Source organism: Acanthisitta chloris, unplaced genomic scaffold (assembly GCF_000695815.1).
Source record: "Acanthisitta chloris isolate BGI_N310 unplaced genomic scaffold, ASM69581v1 scaffold16590, whole genome shotgun sequence".
NCBI classification, from domain to species: Eukaryota; Metazoa; Chordata; class Aves; order Passeriformes; family Acanthisittidae; genus Acanthisitta; species Acanthisitta chloris.
The window spans coordinates 5,837-18,860 of NW_008651364.1; the positions used below are offsets into that span (position 1 = coordinate 5,837).

The 13,024-nt window shown below is 39.8% G+C and overlaps 1 protein-coding gene across 1 annotated transcript in view; it reads right to left on the bottom strand.

Moving 5' to 3' along the window:
- Nucleotides 1–288: 288 nt before the first annotated feature.
- Nucleotides 289–13,024, bottom strand: part of LOC103800631 (WW domain-containing adapter protein with coiled-coil-like) — a 22,410-nt gene continuing 9,674 nt past the window's right edge. The window contains exons 5-7 of the mRNA XM_009073016.1: nucleotides 7,268–7,454; nucleotides 3,867–3,994; nucleotides 289–1,517 (exon numbers count right to left, since the gene is read on the bottom strand). Coding sequence (XP_009071264.1) covers nucleotides 1,448–1,517; nucleotides 3,867–3,994; nucleotides 7,268–7,454 — 385 coding nt within the window. The 3' untranslated portion in view covers nucleotides 289–1,447. The remainder of the gene's footprint in view (nucleotides 1,518–3,866; nucleotides 3,995–7,267; nucleotides 7,455–13,024) is intronic.

Genomic DNA, 13,024 nt, shown 5'->3' on the forward strand with positions numbered 1-13,024 from the left:
CTGTTGTTTTAAGCAAAGAAAAAGTCACGTTTATTTTGTAGTAGCAATAGTTTCTTTTTTATTTTTAATATACTTTAGGAAACAATATACAAAGCTGAGCTTTGCCACCATTTTCAAACGGTGGGTTGCTCCAATTACACAAATTCAGCGTTTTGTGATGGTTAAGAACAGCAGTCAGCACCAGACTTAAACAGTTAGCTACAACACAAACATCCTTCGAAATGAAATGTCATAATATCAAGACAGGTAAACCAGGAGTTAACATATGACAACTGTTGGGGAGGTGTCAAATCATTCTTGTTGAATTTTATATTTCAATTAAATATTTTATACACATTTTCCTGTTTACAAGTTTTAAACAAAACCTCCCTTGAGGAATTATTTAAGTACAAAAATGTTCAACAAGAACAGTTCTAATAAAAAGAATCCCCAAACAGACCAAATTTTAATGTGTTGACCAAAGGAAATGAAAACCAGTGTTTCTTTGTTTTAACATGTTTATTACAACAGATACAATTCACATCTGACTAGCTTTTTTTTTTCCTCTTTCCCCTCCCACAACCATGTTAACATGTTCATTGGGCTATTTCCTTATATTTGAGCAAGTAATGTACTTTCAGCACACATGCCCAGCAGTACTATAAGTCCATTCTTACAGGGTGCAAATGGAAATACGTTTCAATAATTTATACAAACAAGTGGGTTATGCTCAATCACTGCAATTTTAAGCTACTGTACACAGGAATGAAAAGATTATAGAAAAAGTGCCATAGCAACAGTGCCTTAAGAAAAAGAGAAAATTAGAAGCATTAAAAAACTGATAAAATCAGATTCAGGATTTCACGGGGAAATGGAACACAGAAGATGAAAAACATTTCTCTGTAAAACAGAAATGGAGAAGCACTGCTCTCGACTCGGTGCAAGTGTGGAAACAGTTGTTTCGTGGTGGTTTTGTACATTACCCAAATTGTTGCAGCCTTAGACACAGCTCGCCTGGCGCTCGCATTGGATTTTAGGAAATGAAAGATTTCTGAATGATAAATTAACTAATTTAAAAAAAAAAAGGGAAAAAAAAGAAAAAAAAAAAGAAAGCTAATTTTGCAGACAGGTTTACATGTAAAAGGCTAGGTATTTAGCCACCTCAGCATTGATTAGTTTTGGATGTCTAAGCTCTGATACACATGGCTTCCCATGGCTTCACTCTACAAAACATATTTACAACGTGAAGAATACATCTACAAGAAATCTACATTTCAAGGGTTTTACAAATCATTCTTGTATCTTTCCCCTGAATTTGACTCCCTCCTGTCCCCTTCCCCATGTCAACTTTTTTTTCTGCCCAGCTCAACGGTCCAAAGTCTACTCAAATGCAGCTCAAAAGTGTTAAGACTGGGCATCAGTTTAATAGTTCCTGTACTCAAAACCATGTGCAATTGTTTACAACTTTTCACACCATGAAGGAATTCTGATTCTTTAGCTTTTCAAGTTCTTTAATTTGTTGCCTCAAAAATAGTATCCTGCAAGAGAAAAAGAAATAAATCAGTATAAACATTTCCAGTACACAGATAATAAGCATCTACACAAGTACTTTTACAGTTTTAATGAAGGATACCAAGTTCCTTAGCTCTATTAATAAAATCCAAGTATTTTTAAGCTAATTCCCAGTCTGTTCAATAACCTACAAACACTGTGTGTAGAAGCACAGAGACCTGGTGTGTTTGCAGCTCAAAAAATTAAGTTGCTGTATTTGATTATGACTGACACACAGCTATGTTTAAGCCTGTTCTTAAACTTGAACTTAGCTCCCAGAAAAAGCAGGACACTGGAAGAGTACACTGAGTAACAATATTCTGGAGAATGGTGTTATGCCTGTGTCACGCAATTTCTCAGACTGTAAAACAACCTAAAGTGCTCATAAATTGTTTTAAACAAGCAAGTTTTCTTCTAGATGTAACACTTCTTTTTTTAGTGTTTGGCTCTGTGGCTAGTGTTAGTCTCTTGTTATGCTAAGCTCTGATCTCAAAAATATTTGAGCCATCATTAAAAAGCTTCTAAGGAAAAAAAGTTGTAATTGCACCTCGCTTAGAAATAAATTATATTGCTAGCAAGTCTTTTATACATTTTTTCTTCTTCTATTGAACTGACATAAACAATTATTGCAACTAACGAACATGTGGCTTACAGAACTGTTTCCCAGAACTTTTAATAAATATTTGGAAACCACTTTTCATGGTGCTGAAGTGTAACACAACATGTGAATGAATTAAGGAAATAGTCAGGGAGAGTTCAAGTTTCACATAAATATTCTATAAAGTCCAAAGCAACTTTAATCAATGCAGAGAAAACATCCAGTTCGGAAGATGTTTGTACAACACTTTTCAAGTATGTGCTCAGTTCAGTAAAAATTCATTTTCTACTGAAAAGTAGGTGCAAAACTATTAAGAGAGACACACTGAAAAAAATCCAATTAACTTAAAGGCATGGGCATATAAAAGATATCAGTCAATGCAAAGCACTTTCTCACATGCTGTCAGTTATGGCTAAAACAATGTATTTGCTTCGCCTAGAGATCAAGTTCCTTCTTAGAAGCAATTCAAATAGTTCTTGTGTGCAAAAGTACAGAAATAACTCATCATTCAAGTGTGTTTGCTTTGATAATCCCATCCTTTGTGAAAGCCTCTCCCCATCAACTTGTTACTTCTGCCATGTAGTCCACATTTTTTGGATTGCAGCAAAAATAAAAGATGTATGTTACCATAGATTCAAAGCCATAATAATCATTATCCATTGACAGCTTAAGGACACACAGTGTACAAGAAACAAGGCACTATTTAGTGAGCTGAACAATGGCATCTGACATGTTATTTCAGATCCAAAGTGCACTCAGTGACAGAAATGACACATTAGGAAATGAAACCTGTAAGAAACCAAGCAGTTCATTAAATATACTATGGAAATCACAATTTATGCAGTGAAGTTATGAAATAAAACTCCAGAAAGAATGGGTATTTTTAATTCTTTATCAGGAAAGACTTATAAATATATTATAGCCTACTTCTGACTAAAGAATTGTTTTACTAACTGCCAAAATGCAAGAGCTTCCAGATAAAGGCAGCTATTTAAACAGCATGCAATGCTGTTAAGGCAGCTTCAAACAGTAGATCAGAATCACTGCATTCAAACTGTAGTGTGACTTAATAGTCAGGATACCATCATTCAAAAAGGAAATTGAATATGAAAGTAGATTCTGGATCACAACTACTGGTAAAAAGTTTGAGCACGTCCTGCAACACTAAAGTTTACAATCATGTACATGACAGTCTTCAACACTGGAGTGCTTCAGTGAGACACAGAACAACCAACTATTACTGACTTAAGAAGCAAAGTCTACTTTGCTATAAGCAACAACTATCTTTGCTATAAGCAAAGATTAATTTCCCCTTAGCTTGTTAGATAAACTACAACTGTTCAAACTTGCTCCAGCTTTAGACCTAACCAGTCTAATGTCAACTGTAGTGTTTCAGACCAGTGTGAACTGTGCAGATGTGTACCTGTGTAATCTATGCATGATGTATGGGCAGCTATTCTAGAAGCAAGCTCAAATAATGTGGGTTAACCAGGTTTTTGTAAAGCACTAAGGTACCTACAAAGATATTTCTATCCAAGTGAAAATACACAAGTTGCACATCTGGTTCTATTCACTGAAGGCTAAGAGGTGTCTGTATGGGAAGCCACCTGCAAATGTGGCAAGTCCTAGTGCACTTACAAAGCCATCATCAGGAAATGGCCCTCGTGCAAAACAATGCCAGAATGGGAGTTCTAACACCACCTTGAAAACTGAACATAGACACAATGCACACACTTACCTTTGCTCACGCAAAGTTGCTTGAATTTCACATACTCGAACTAAAGACCTTAAATTCTTTAATTCAGTACAAACTTCTGACATATGGACACTTCCCATGTTATGGGCTTCCTCACGTAATCTTGATGCCTGCAATGGTTACACATGAAGGTTAGGATTTTGAATCATGCACTGGAAACAGCTGTAGCCAGAGGATTGCTGGGTGAGTGTGTCTTGAAACAGCAAAGCACTCTAGCTTCAAAAGGGAGTATTAAATCAGAAGTACATTAAATTCTCTATAAAAGCCTGTTTAGAATCAGAAATCAACACCACTAGCAGCCAAGAAATTGTCTAACCCAGGCCCATGCTAAGGCAGAGATAGTTTAGATTTTCTTGATCCTAACAAATGCTTGATCCAACCATCTTTGAAAGAGTCCATGACAACACTCTGAGTTTCCAAAGTAATCTGCATAAGTAGTTCAGACTCTCCATCCATTATTTCAACGGCAGACTTAAATTTCTCCTCTAAATTAAGCCTTAGTGACAAAAGTAACTGAATGCCATCTTCTGTCCAGCTACCTTGCAAATTAGAAAGAAGCCACCTTTGCAACCCTCTTCAGTGTTCTCTTCCAGACAAACCCCATGATTTTAATATCCCCACTTAGACAGCTGGAGACAACAGAAGTGTAAATTCCCAATTTGAGCATTTCTCTAAGTCTTGTTACTGAACTGGACATGTGACTCCAGGGAACTCCTCAACAGCTCCAATGAGACTAGGATAATTAGTCTGAGGCCCTGTCTATTACACTGCAATAAGAAAGAGGCTTCTTGCAAGTGGCACATGGCAAAAATGAAAAAAGTTTCAAATACAACCTTCCCTGCAGCATTGCTGTTTAGGAGTGTTACTCTCCTCTCTACTGGGCCTGGCTGGAGGGGAGTTAATTTTCTTCACCACAGTCCATATGGTGCTGTGTTTAGGATTTGTGACTAAACCAGAATTGATAACACACCCATGTTTTAGCTATTTATGAGCAGAGTCTACACAGCATCAAGAGTTTCCCCCTTCTTCTCTCTGACCCCCTGTCTACACAGCAACTAAGTTGTGGATAACAGAAGGCAGGGAAGGTACAAAAGTGGGACAGCAGACTCAAACTGATCACAGGGATACTCCATACCACACAATGTCAAGCTCAGCAGTGAAACTGGGGGGCAGCTTGCCAAGGGTTGCCTGGGCTCAGGGAATGGCTGGGCTGGTGGTAAGCAACTGCTTTTGCATCCTCTTTTATTCATTAAGCTGCCTTTACCTCAACAGACTTAAGAGTTTGCTCACTTTGGCCTTTCCAATTGTCTCCCCTCTCCTACTGGGGGAAAGTAAGTAAAAGGCTGTGTGGTGCTTAGCTGCCTACTGGAATTCATCCACAACATCTGTGTAAGTACTTGTACACTTAATTTTCCCTTCCCAAAAATAATGTTATTTAGCACAGATCAACTTCCGGCATTTCTCCAGTTCGAACCAGCACTTTGTGTTCTACATTAAAAGTTTTCCAGAGTGTGTTAATATCCAAGAGTACCCTGGTCTTATGTAGGATATCATTTCACATTCTTCCCTGCACAACTCCAGGCACTGGATTGTTTTCCAGTTTTCCATACTAACTGCTTTTTATGACTTCTGCAAGATAACTGCCAGTGGTTCAAGAACTGATTTAGCTGCTACTTACTGCACAGCACATTTCAAGCCTGACTGCTTCGTTCAAGAATTGATTTAGCTGCTACTTACCGCACAGCACATTTCAAGCCTGACTGCTTCAGCACACACCTGTCCTGGCTCACCCAATTCATCTACTTCTTTATTTTTCAGTTTACTCCAGCATGTGCTCTTATGCCCTAATTCCAATTTACTCTATGCATCTGGTAGCTATCCGAAGAAACCAAGGCACTGCATATTTTACTCTCTCCACTTTATTTAGCTTATTTTCACTATCTACTGCACCTACACTCTCATTCACTTTTTCTTTTATATTAGATATATCTCACTTAAGTTACTATTCAAAACTAGACTATAAACAACACTGTCACATGAAATCATCTGAAGCAGCAGACAGGACAATAAAGCATCTTACTCTTGGCACAAAGGTAAAAGTACCCAGCTGAGTACATGACTGCCTAGCATTAACTGAGGTTTTTCATCTCTTTATTACCAATATGGGGAAAAAAATGTGTTCAAAGCCAGGTTGGATGAGGCCTTGAGCAACCTGGTCTAGGGGGAGGTGTCCCTATCCATGGCAGGGCAGGCCGGGACTAGATGATCTATAAGGTCCATTCCAACCCATAAAATTCTATGCTTCTGTCATAACCCCAAAACGTCTATGCACTATATACATGTATTTTCCGCATTAAGATACATGTGAACTCAGTACACAGTGAAAATAACACTTTTGAAACTATGGGCCAATGCCACAGAGAGAAAAGCCTGTTCCACACTGCTTCCTTAAACATACTCCACAGCAATGGCTCAGTGGTTTGACTCAGTACAGGCTGCTAATGTCTTAAAATTGAACCAAAAAAAATTAATGAAAAGAATCAAGAATCCCTACCAGCCTAGACTGTGCTTCTAAGAGCCTTCTTACAAGTTACTACTCAAAAGTCTCCAGTGCAGGCTTCTGTCAGCATGCAACCATTCTTCAAAAGACCAAAGTAAACTGGCTAAGTAAGATTAATATCCCAACCTGACTGTGTCAGACAGGGCTGCATGGGAAAGGACCTGAACTAAATTCAATAACCAGTATGGTTCCTTTGAGTAATAGATTCCAAGCAACTGACATGCATCCAGTTTCCCTATATTACCACAACAGGCTAATTTCATGCAGTTAGCTATAGAATATGGATGTCAACTCTACTGGATTCCCCACTATGTAAAAACAGCCCAAATTCAGTCATGAGTCCTCATCACCATCTTAAAAACTGGGTAAGGCAGAGTTCCTTTTGCACTGTGTAGAGCTAGCAAGTCAGTAACTCAAACTGTGGAGCAGTCTCAAATAGTTTAACTCTGCCACTCATAACATCTTCTGCAGAACAAAAATATCATTATTAAAAAAACTGGTTGAAATTTATGTTCTTTGTAAATTTCAACAGCATTGTGGCAGTAAGAAAATAGTTATAAGGACAGCTATTCATCTTGAGAGAATTTCAAAAGCACTGGGACTTTAAGTGAGACTGAAAATACTCAACAGCCAAAAGGCAATCACATGCAAAACCTGCAGGTCTGGCCTAATCTCTCTTCCCTCTCCTCTTTTCTGGCTAAGGATAAGCATCAGGGCTGTTTTTTAAATACTTTTAACTCTTAGAAAAACAACCTGAGTAAGGAAAGCAAGTTTTAAGCTACACATTTTGCACTCTCACGGAACAAAGCCCAAGTGTACTCACCTGCTTTTCTGCATGGTCTGCAGGCCAGCCTTGAACATGCTTTATAAGGTTTTCATTGAAGTGTGCTGCTAGCGTGGGTGTTAATGAACAGGTGGGTCGTACAGATGTGTTCTGTGGTGCAGGTGTGGAGTTGGATGCACTACTGCTAGAGGTATGATTTGGACCTGGTGATGGGCTTCTTTGACTACTAGAAGAATAAAAAAAAAAAAAAAAGTCAGCATTTAAAAACACATGTGAACCTACAGAGAAATAAACACTGAAAATTCATTGCTTCCAGGCACAAAAATACATGAAGTATTTAAACCACAAGTAAATACTACTGGTAGACCAAACCTGTGTGACTTTTCCACAAACCTCCTACTTATATGGGAACTGTTTGAGTGCCACAATCTAAAAGGGTTTTTTCTGTTTGGTTGGGTTTTTTGACTTTGATAGCTGTTTGAGAGATGTAAGCTGAGCCTACATTTCAGTGTTGGATAGAGAATATATACATGTATGTTCTTCCTTCAAATAGCTGCAAACCTAGTATTTTCTGTTATGATGTATGAAATGGGAGTCAAACATGTCTATTCAACAGAGTAGTGGCAAGAGTCACAAAAATCATCACAAACACCTGATGACCTGATCCAAAAATACAGCCATGTGTGGCTTGAGGAGTACAACCATTCACTACTAATGCCAAAACACAAACACCTAGGTGGTTTTGTGACACTGTACATTCTCACTTAAAGCACTCAGGAGAAAAGTAGTATCACAGGAGTAGTATGTCTGTACTCACCAACTCGTCTGCTTTACTGGAATATACTCATTGTAACAGTGATGGTACCTCACAGTTATGATGTTCTTTGGCACTACATGTACTGAGAAGTAGAAGCACTACCTCTAAGTACTCAGCCATTACTCCTAACACTGTCTTTACAATCACTCTCCCACTGGCAGCAGCTTTCCAACACAGGCCATAATTTCGGACTGTTTCTTAAAACTTTTTATCACTTGCAGGCAAGAAGCAACAAAGTACTATGAAGGAAAACGAATTTTTAAAGGAATCTTAATTCATCACCTAACCTACCCCCTTATGGACTGAAAACAGCCTACCAAAATGCAAATATCTTTGCAGTCCAATGTCCAGGCACTTATCCTAATCAACTCATACCTGCAAAGAATTACAGCATTAAGAATTACAAACAGACAACAAATTGGCTGTTTGATGTGGGCCTGTTGGAGCAAGTCCAGAGAAGAGCCTCAAAGGTGATCACAGGGCTGGAGCACCTGTCCTGTCAAGATAGGACAAGAGAGTTTGGGCTGTTCAGCCCAGAGAAGAGAAGCCTCTAGGGAGACCTTACAGCAAGTTCTAGTACCTAAAGGAGGCCTGCAAGAAAGCTGGAGAGGGACTTTGAACAAGGGCATGTAGAGATAGGACAAGGGGGAATGGCCTTAAGCCGAAGGAGGGCAGGTTTAGATATTAACAAGAAGTTCTACACTGTGAGGGTGGCACTGGAACACATTGCCCAGACAAGCTGTGGATGCCCCATCCCTGGAAGTGTTCAAGGCCTCACTTGATGGGGCTCTGAGCAATCTAGTCTAGTGGAATATGTCTCTCCCCATGGCAGGGGTAGTGGAACTAGACAGTCTTTAAGGTCCCTTCTAACCCAAACTATTCTATGAAATTAGGTACAGCACACTGGTCTGCAGCATCATTAAACCTCATTCAGTACCCTCAAACTTGTCTAAAAACTAAGAATATATTAAAATAAAGTCCATGCAGAAAAAATTTGGCAGCCATATTGTTAAATTTCCCTTGATTTTAGGCAGCAGAAGTTGAAAAAGTTACATCCTCATGATGTAAGTGGGGGGGGGAAAAAGGTACTCTTTGGCATTTGTGTTCTGTGTTCTCTTCAGTAATGGGCTCAACTTCTTTCAAAGCCACTTAAAGTGCAAACACTTAACTGCAGAAATATTCAGTTAATTAGGAAAAAATGGCATTTAGATTTTGAAGCTGGAGTTGAAAGCAGCCAAGAATATGAAGGGCAACAAGGACTGTGTATCAGGGGCAAATGAAATGTTAAGAACAAGGCAAGGGGACCTAGAGGTGAAGTACATGAAAAAGGTCAGGATAGTCCAACAATTTTTGGCTGGGTTTTTGTGGGTATGATCTGCCCTCAGGCCTCCCACATGCTCAAGCACATCAGCAGTCAGTGAGAGCAAAGTATTACCTACATCAGAGGAAGAAGTCAAGGTGCAGTTAAGCCAAAAGGACATATGTCCATGCAAGCAGTTGTTGTGCACCCAAGAGCAATCATGACCTGGACAGTATAACTCAGATGCTGCATCATGAAGCAGCATGGTGAGCAAGCAAAGCTTCTGATGCTGGGGGGGGAAAAAAGCAAATGTTAAAGCCATCTTCAAAGAGCAGAAGGATGACAATGTGGGGAACTACAGCCTAGCTGACCTTAGTCTCTGGGAAAGTTATGGAACAAGTCTTCCAGGAAGGGGTTCCAGCTATATGAAACACTAAAAGGCTTAAAAAATACCCCAAAGGGGCATAGCTACCAAGGGGATGCTATGCCTCACCAACCTAACTGTCCCCTATGAAAAGATTACTGGCTCAGAGGATAAGGGCAACGTAGTGATGTTGTCTGCCTTGACTTCTGCAAGGCCTGTGCCAACACCTCCTATAACATTCTTCTAGCCAAGTTGCTTATCCAGTCCATGTTTCATGTGTATGGTGGGTGGAAATCTGAATGAACTGCTGGGCATAAAGGCTGCAGTCAGCAGCGTGAAGACCAGTCAATCAAAGACAGTGACTGATGCATGCCAGGGGCAACAGTGTTCAACATTTTTGTTAAACCTCTAGAGGGTGGCACACCATGCACCTTCAGTGAGTTTGCAGGTGATGTTCCCTTGGTGGTGGAGGGGCAGTCAATTTGCTGGAGGGTAGGTGGTTATTTAGATTGTTGTACCTGAAAGGGCAGACAGGAAAGAAGTTCAAAAAAGGCAAATTCAAAGTCCTGCACCTGGGGTGAAATAAACCCAGGCAACAATAGTGGAACAACCCATGGAACAGTACAGGCTGGGTGGGTAGGAGGTAGCTCTGCAGAAAAGGACCTGAGGATCCTGGTTGACAAGCGAAATGCAACTAAGCAAGTGTACCTCTGTGGCAAAGCAGACCTAGCACATGCTGGATTGTATTAGCAAGAGTGTTGCTCAAGAAAGCAATTCCTCCCCTCTCTTCGTAGCTTATGAGTATCCAGAGCACTGTGTAGTGGGAAGTCCAAAACCTAGCAACAATTAAACTGCCACATCAAAGGAATCTGGTAGAGGACCACACAGGTGACTAAGGGGCTAAAGCACATGCTGTACCATGAGAAGCTTAAAGTTTATTCAGTCTAGTAAAGAGTAGGCTGAGGAAAAGGGGACTGAAGGATCTTAGATTGTTACTATTTATGGGGAGAGCAGGCAGTCAGGCTCTTTTCAGAGAAGCACAGTAACAGCACAAGACGCAGAGACACAAGTTGCAACAAGGGAAATTCTAATCAGACATGAAAAAAAAAATCACCATAAGGGTAGCCAAATATTAGAAGATGTTCAGAGATATTGAAAATAAATAAACTCTGTGGGTTTCTCAAAAACAGTCATATCTTCATTGTGACTGAAACATACTGTCACAACATATCCTCTGTTAGCAGCAGGGGGAGCTACAAATGCAGCAATGATAGTTGCTGCCACTATACTTTTAAACTACCACTATACTTTTAAATGCCTCATTAAAGGCAAATACCTGCCTTAGCTGGTGGATGAGTTAAAGACTGACTATGCCATAGGTAATGGAATGCTTCTGGAGAGGCAAAAATATCTGTACAAGGCTATGAGAACAGGATGGTTCTGGAATACACTATTACAAACCACAAAATTTCACGACCTACAAAAAATGGAAGGAAACACCTCCCTCTCCAGCATTTTTCCAAAGTAAAGGAAAAATGCTCCTAGTCCTTTCTGGAAACAAAAAGAAATGATCAACCTGATGAAGCTATTAATTATGGAAGCACTCCTTTAGTTTCATTTTTGAAGCAGCCTAAGTCTTGGTGTGTCAAAATAAAACTCTGTTCTTAGTGGCTGTTCTTTTTTAAATGCTGTGTTTGCAAGAGTTTGTCAGCACACTACGCAGTGTGAGTCTGTCCTTCCTGCCTGCCTTCTGCACTTCCTCAGGTGTTACTGGCCATAGGAGCAGGTCAATTTCTCCTGCAGATCTTGCACTTAATTTTTGAGAGTTTTCTGAAAAGTAGGAATTTACTTCTGTTGCTTTATCTTTTTGTTACTGTTATCATATTTTCCAATTATTTTTTCCTCTTCCTATTGCTAATACTGTAAATTTTCATTAAGGTATTCTTGTTTGACATTACTAAAATGTGCAACAGGTACTTAGGGAAATTTTATTCTTTTTTCTCAACTAATCCTGCTTTGTTTTTCCTTTTATTTTTTTTGATCCAACACTACCCGTATTTCTCCATCTCTTATCTCAGTTTAAATTGAATGTGCCTTATCAGTACTGGTAAGTAGTTAAGAATATTTTTTTTTATGCAAGAATGATCTTGGTGCAGAAATGCAGGACAGCTCATAGCTTTGAAATTATGAATTAATTTTCAATGCAAGAATGATCTTGGTACAGAAATGCAGGATAGCTCTTAGCTTTGAAATTATGAATTAATTTTCATATAGTGTGTTGAGTTACATACATAAAAACTAAGTAATAATGTCAGAGAATAAGATTTTTCTGAGCTGCTCAGTTCAGGAAGGACATTGAGGTGCTGGAGCAGGTCCAGAGAAGAGCAACGAGGCTGGTGAAGGGATTGGAGCACAAGTGCCATGAGGAGAGGCTGAGGGAGCTGGGGGGGTTTAGCCTGGAGAAGAGGAGGCTCAGGGGAGACCTTAGCACCCTCTGCAACTCCCTGACAGGAGGTTGGAGTCAGGTGGGGGTTGGTCTCTTCTCCCAGGCAACCAGCAGCAGGACAAGAGGGCACAGACTCAAGCTCTGCCAGGGGAGGGTTAGGTTGGAGATTAGGAAGAGATTTTTTACAGAGAGAGTGATCAGGCATTGGAATGTGCTGCCCAGGGAGGTGGTGGATTCACCATCCCTGGAGGGTTTCAAGATGAGACTGGATGTGGCACTTAGTGCCATGGTCTAGTAATGACAGTAGGGTTGGACTCAATGATCTTTGAGGTCTCTTCCAACCTGGTTGACTCTATGATTCTATGACTCACTGTACACACTGCATTAATTTCCCAACTTACATGGCTGAAACATTCCCAACTTTGAACTGGGCAAGAGCTATTCAGATAATTCTTAGAGAGTGTGTCCTCCACAAGTTAAAAATAATTTAACCACCACTCACTTAAAACTTTTAATAATACTAAGAGTGAAGGAAATGCAGTTGTGATTAACTTACGCACAATTCATCTGTATTTAAGCTGTAGAAAAATGCAACCTCAATTCATAGAGCCAGATTTGGGACCCTCTGTCCACAGTTCAGGTTGCTAAATTGTTGTTTGCTCACGTAAAAGTAAAGGGCATTAGCCCCAAGGGCAGCCCCCACTCCAACTGATTGCTTCCACCTACAAAGGAATAGTCTGTTCCATATCAATTCAGAAACACTGCCTGGACACAGGAAAACTTCTGCAGATGAATAAATCTATACCTGAGCCGGGGTGCTGGTTTGGACTGAAATGGAGTTAACTTTCTTCCCAGTGGCTAGTGTGGGG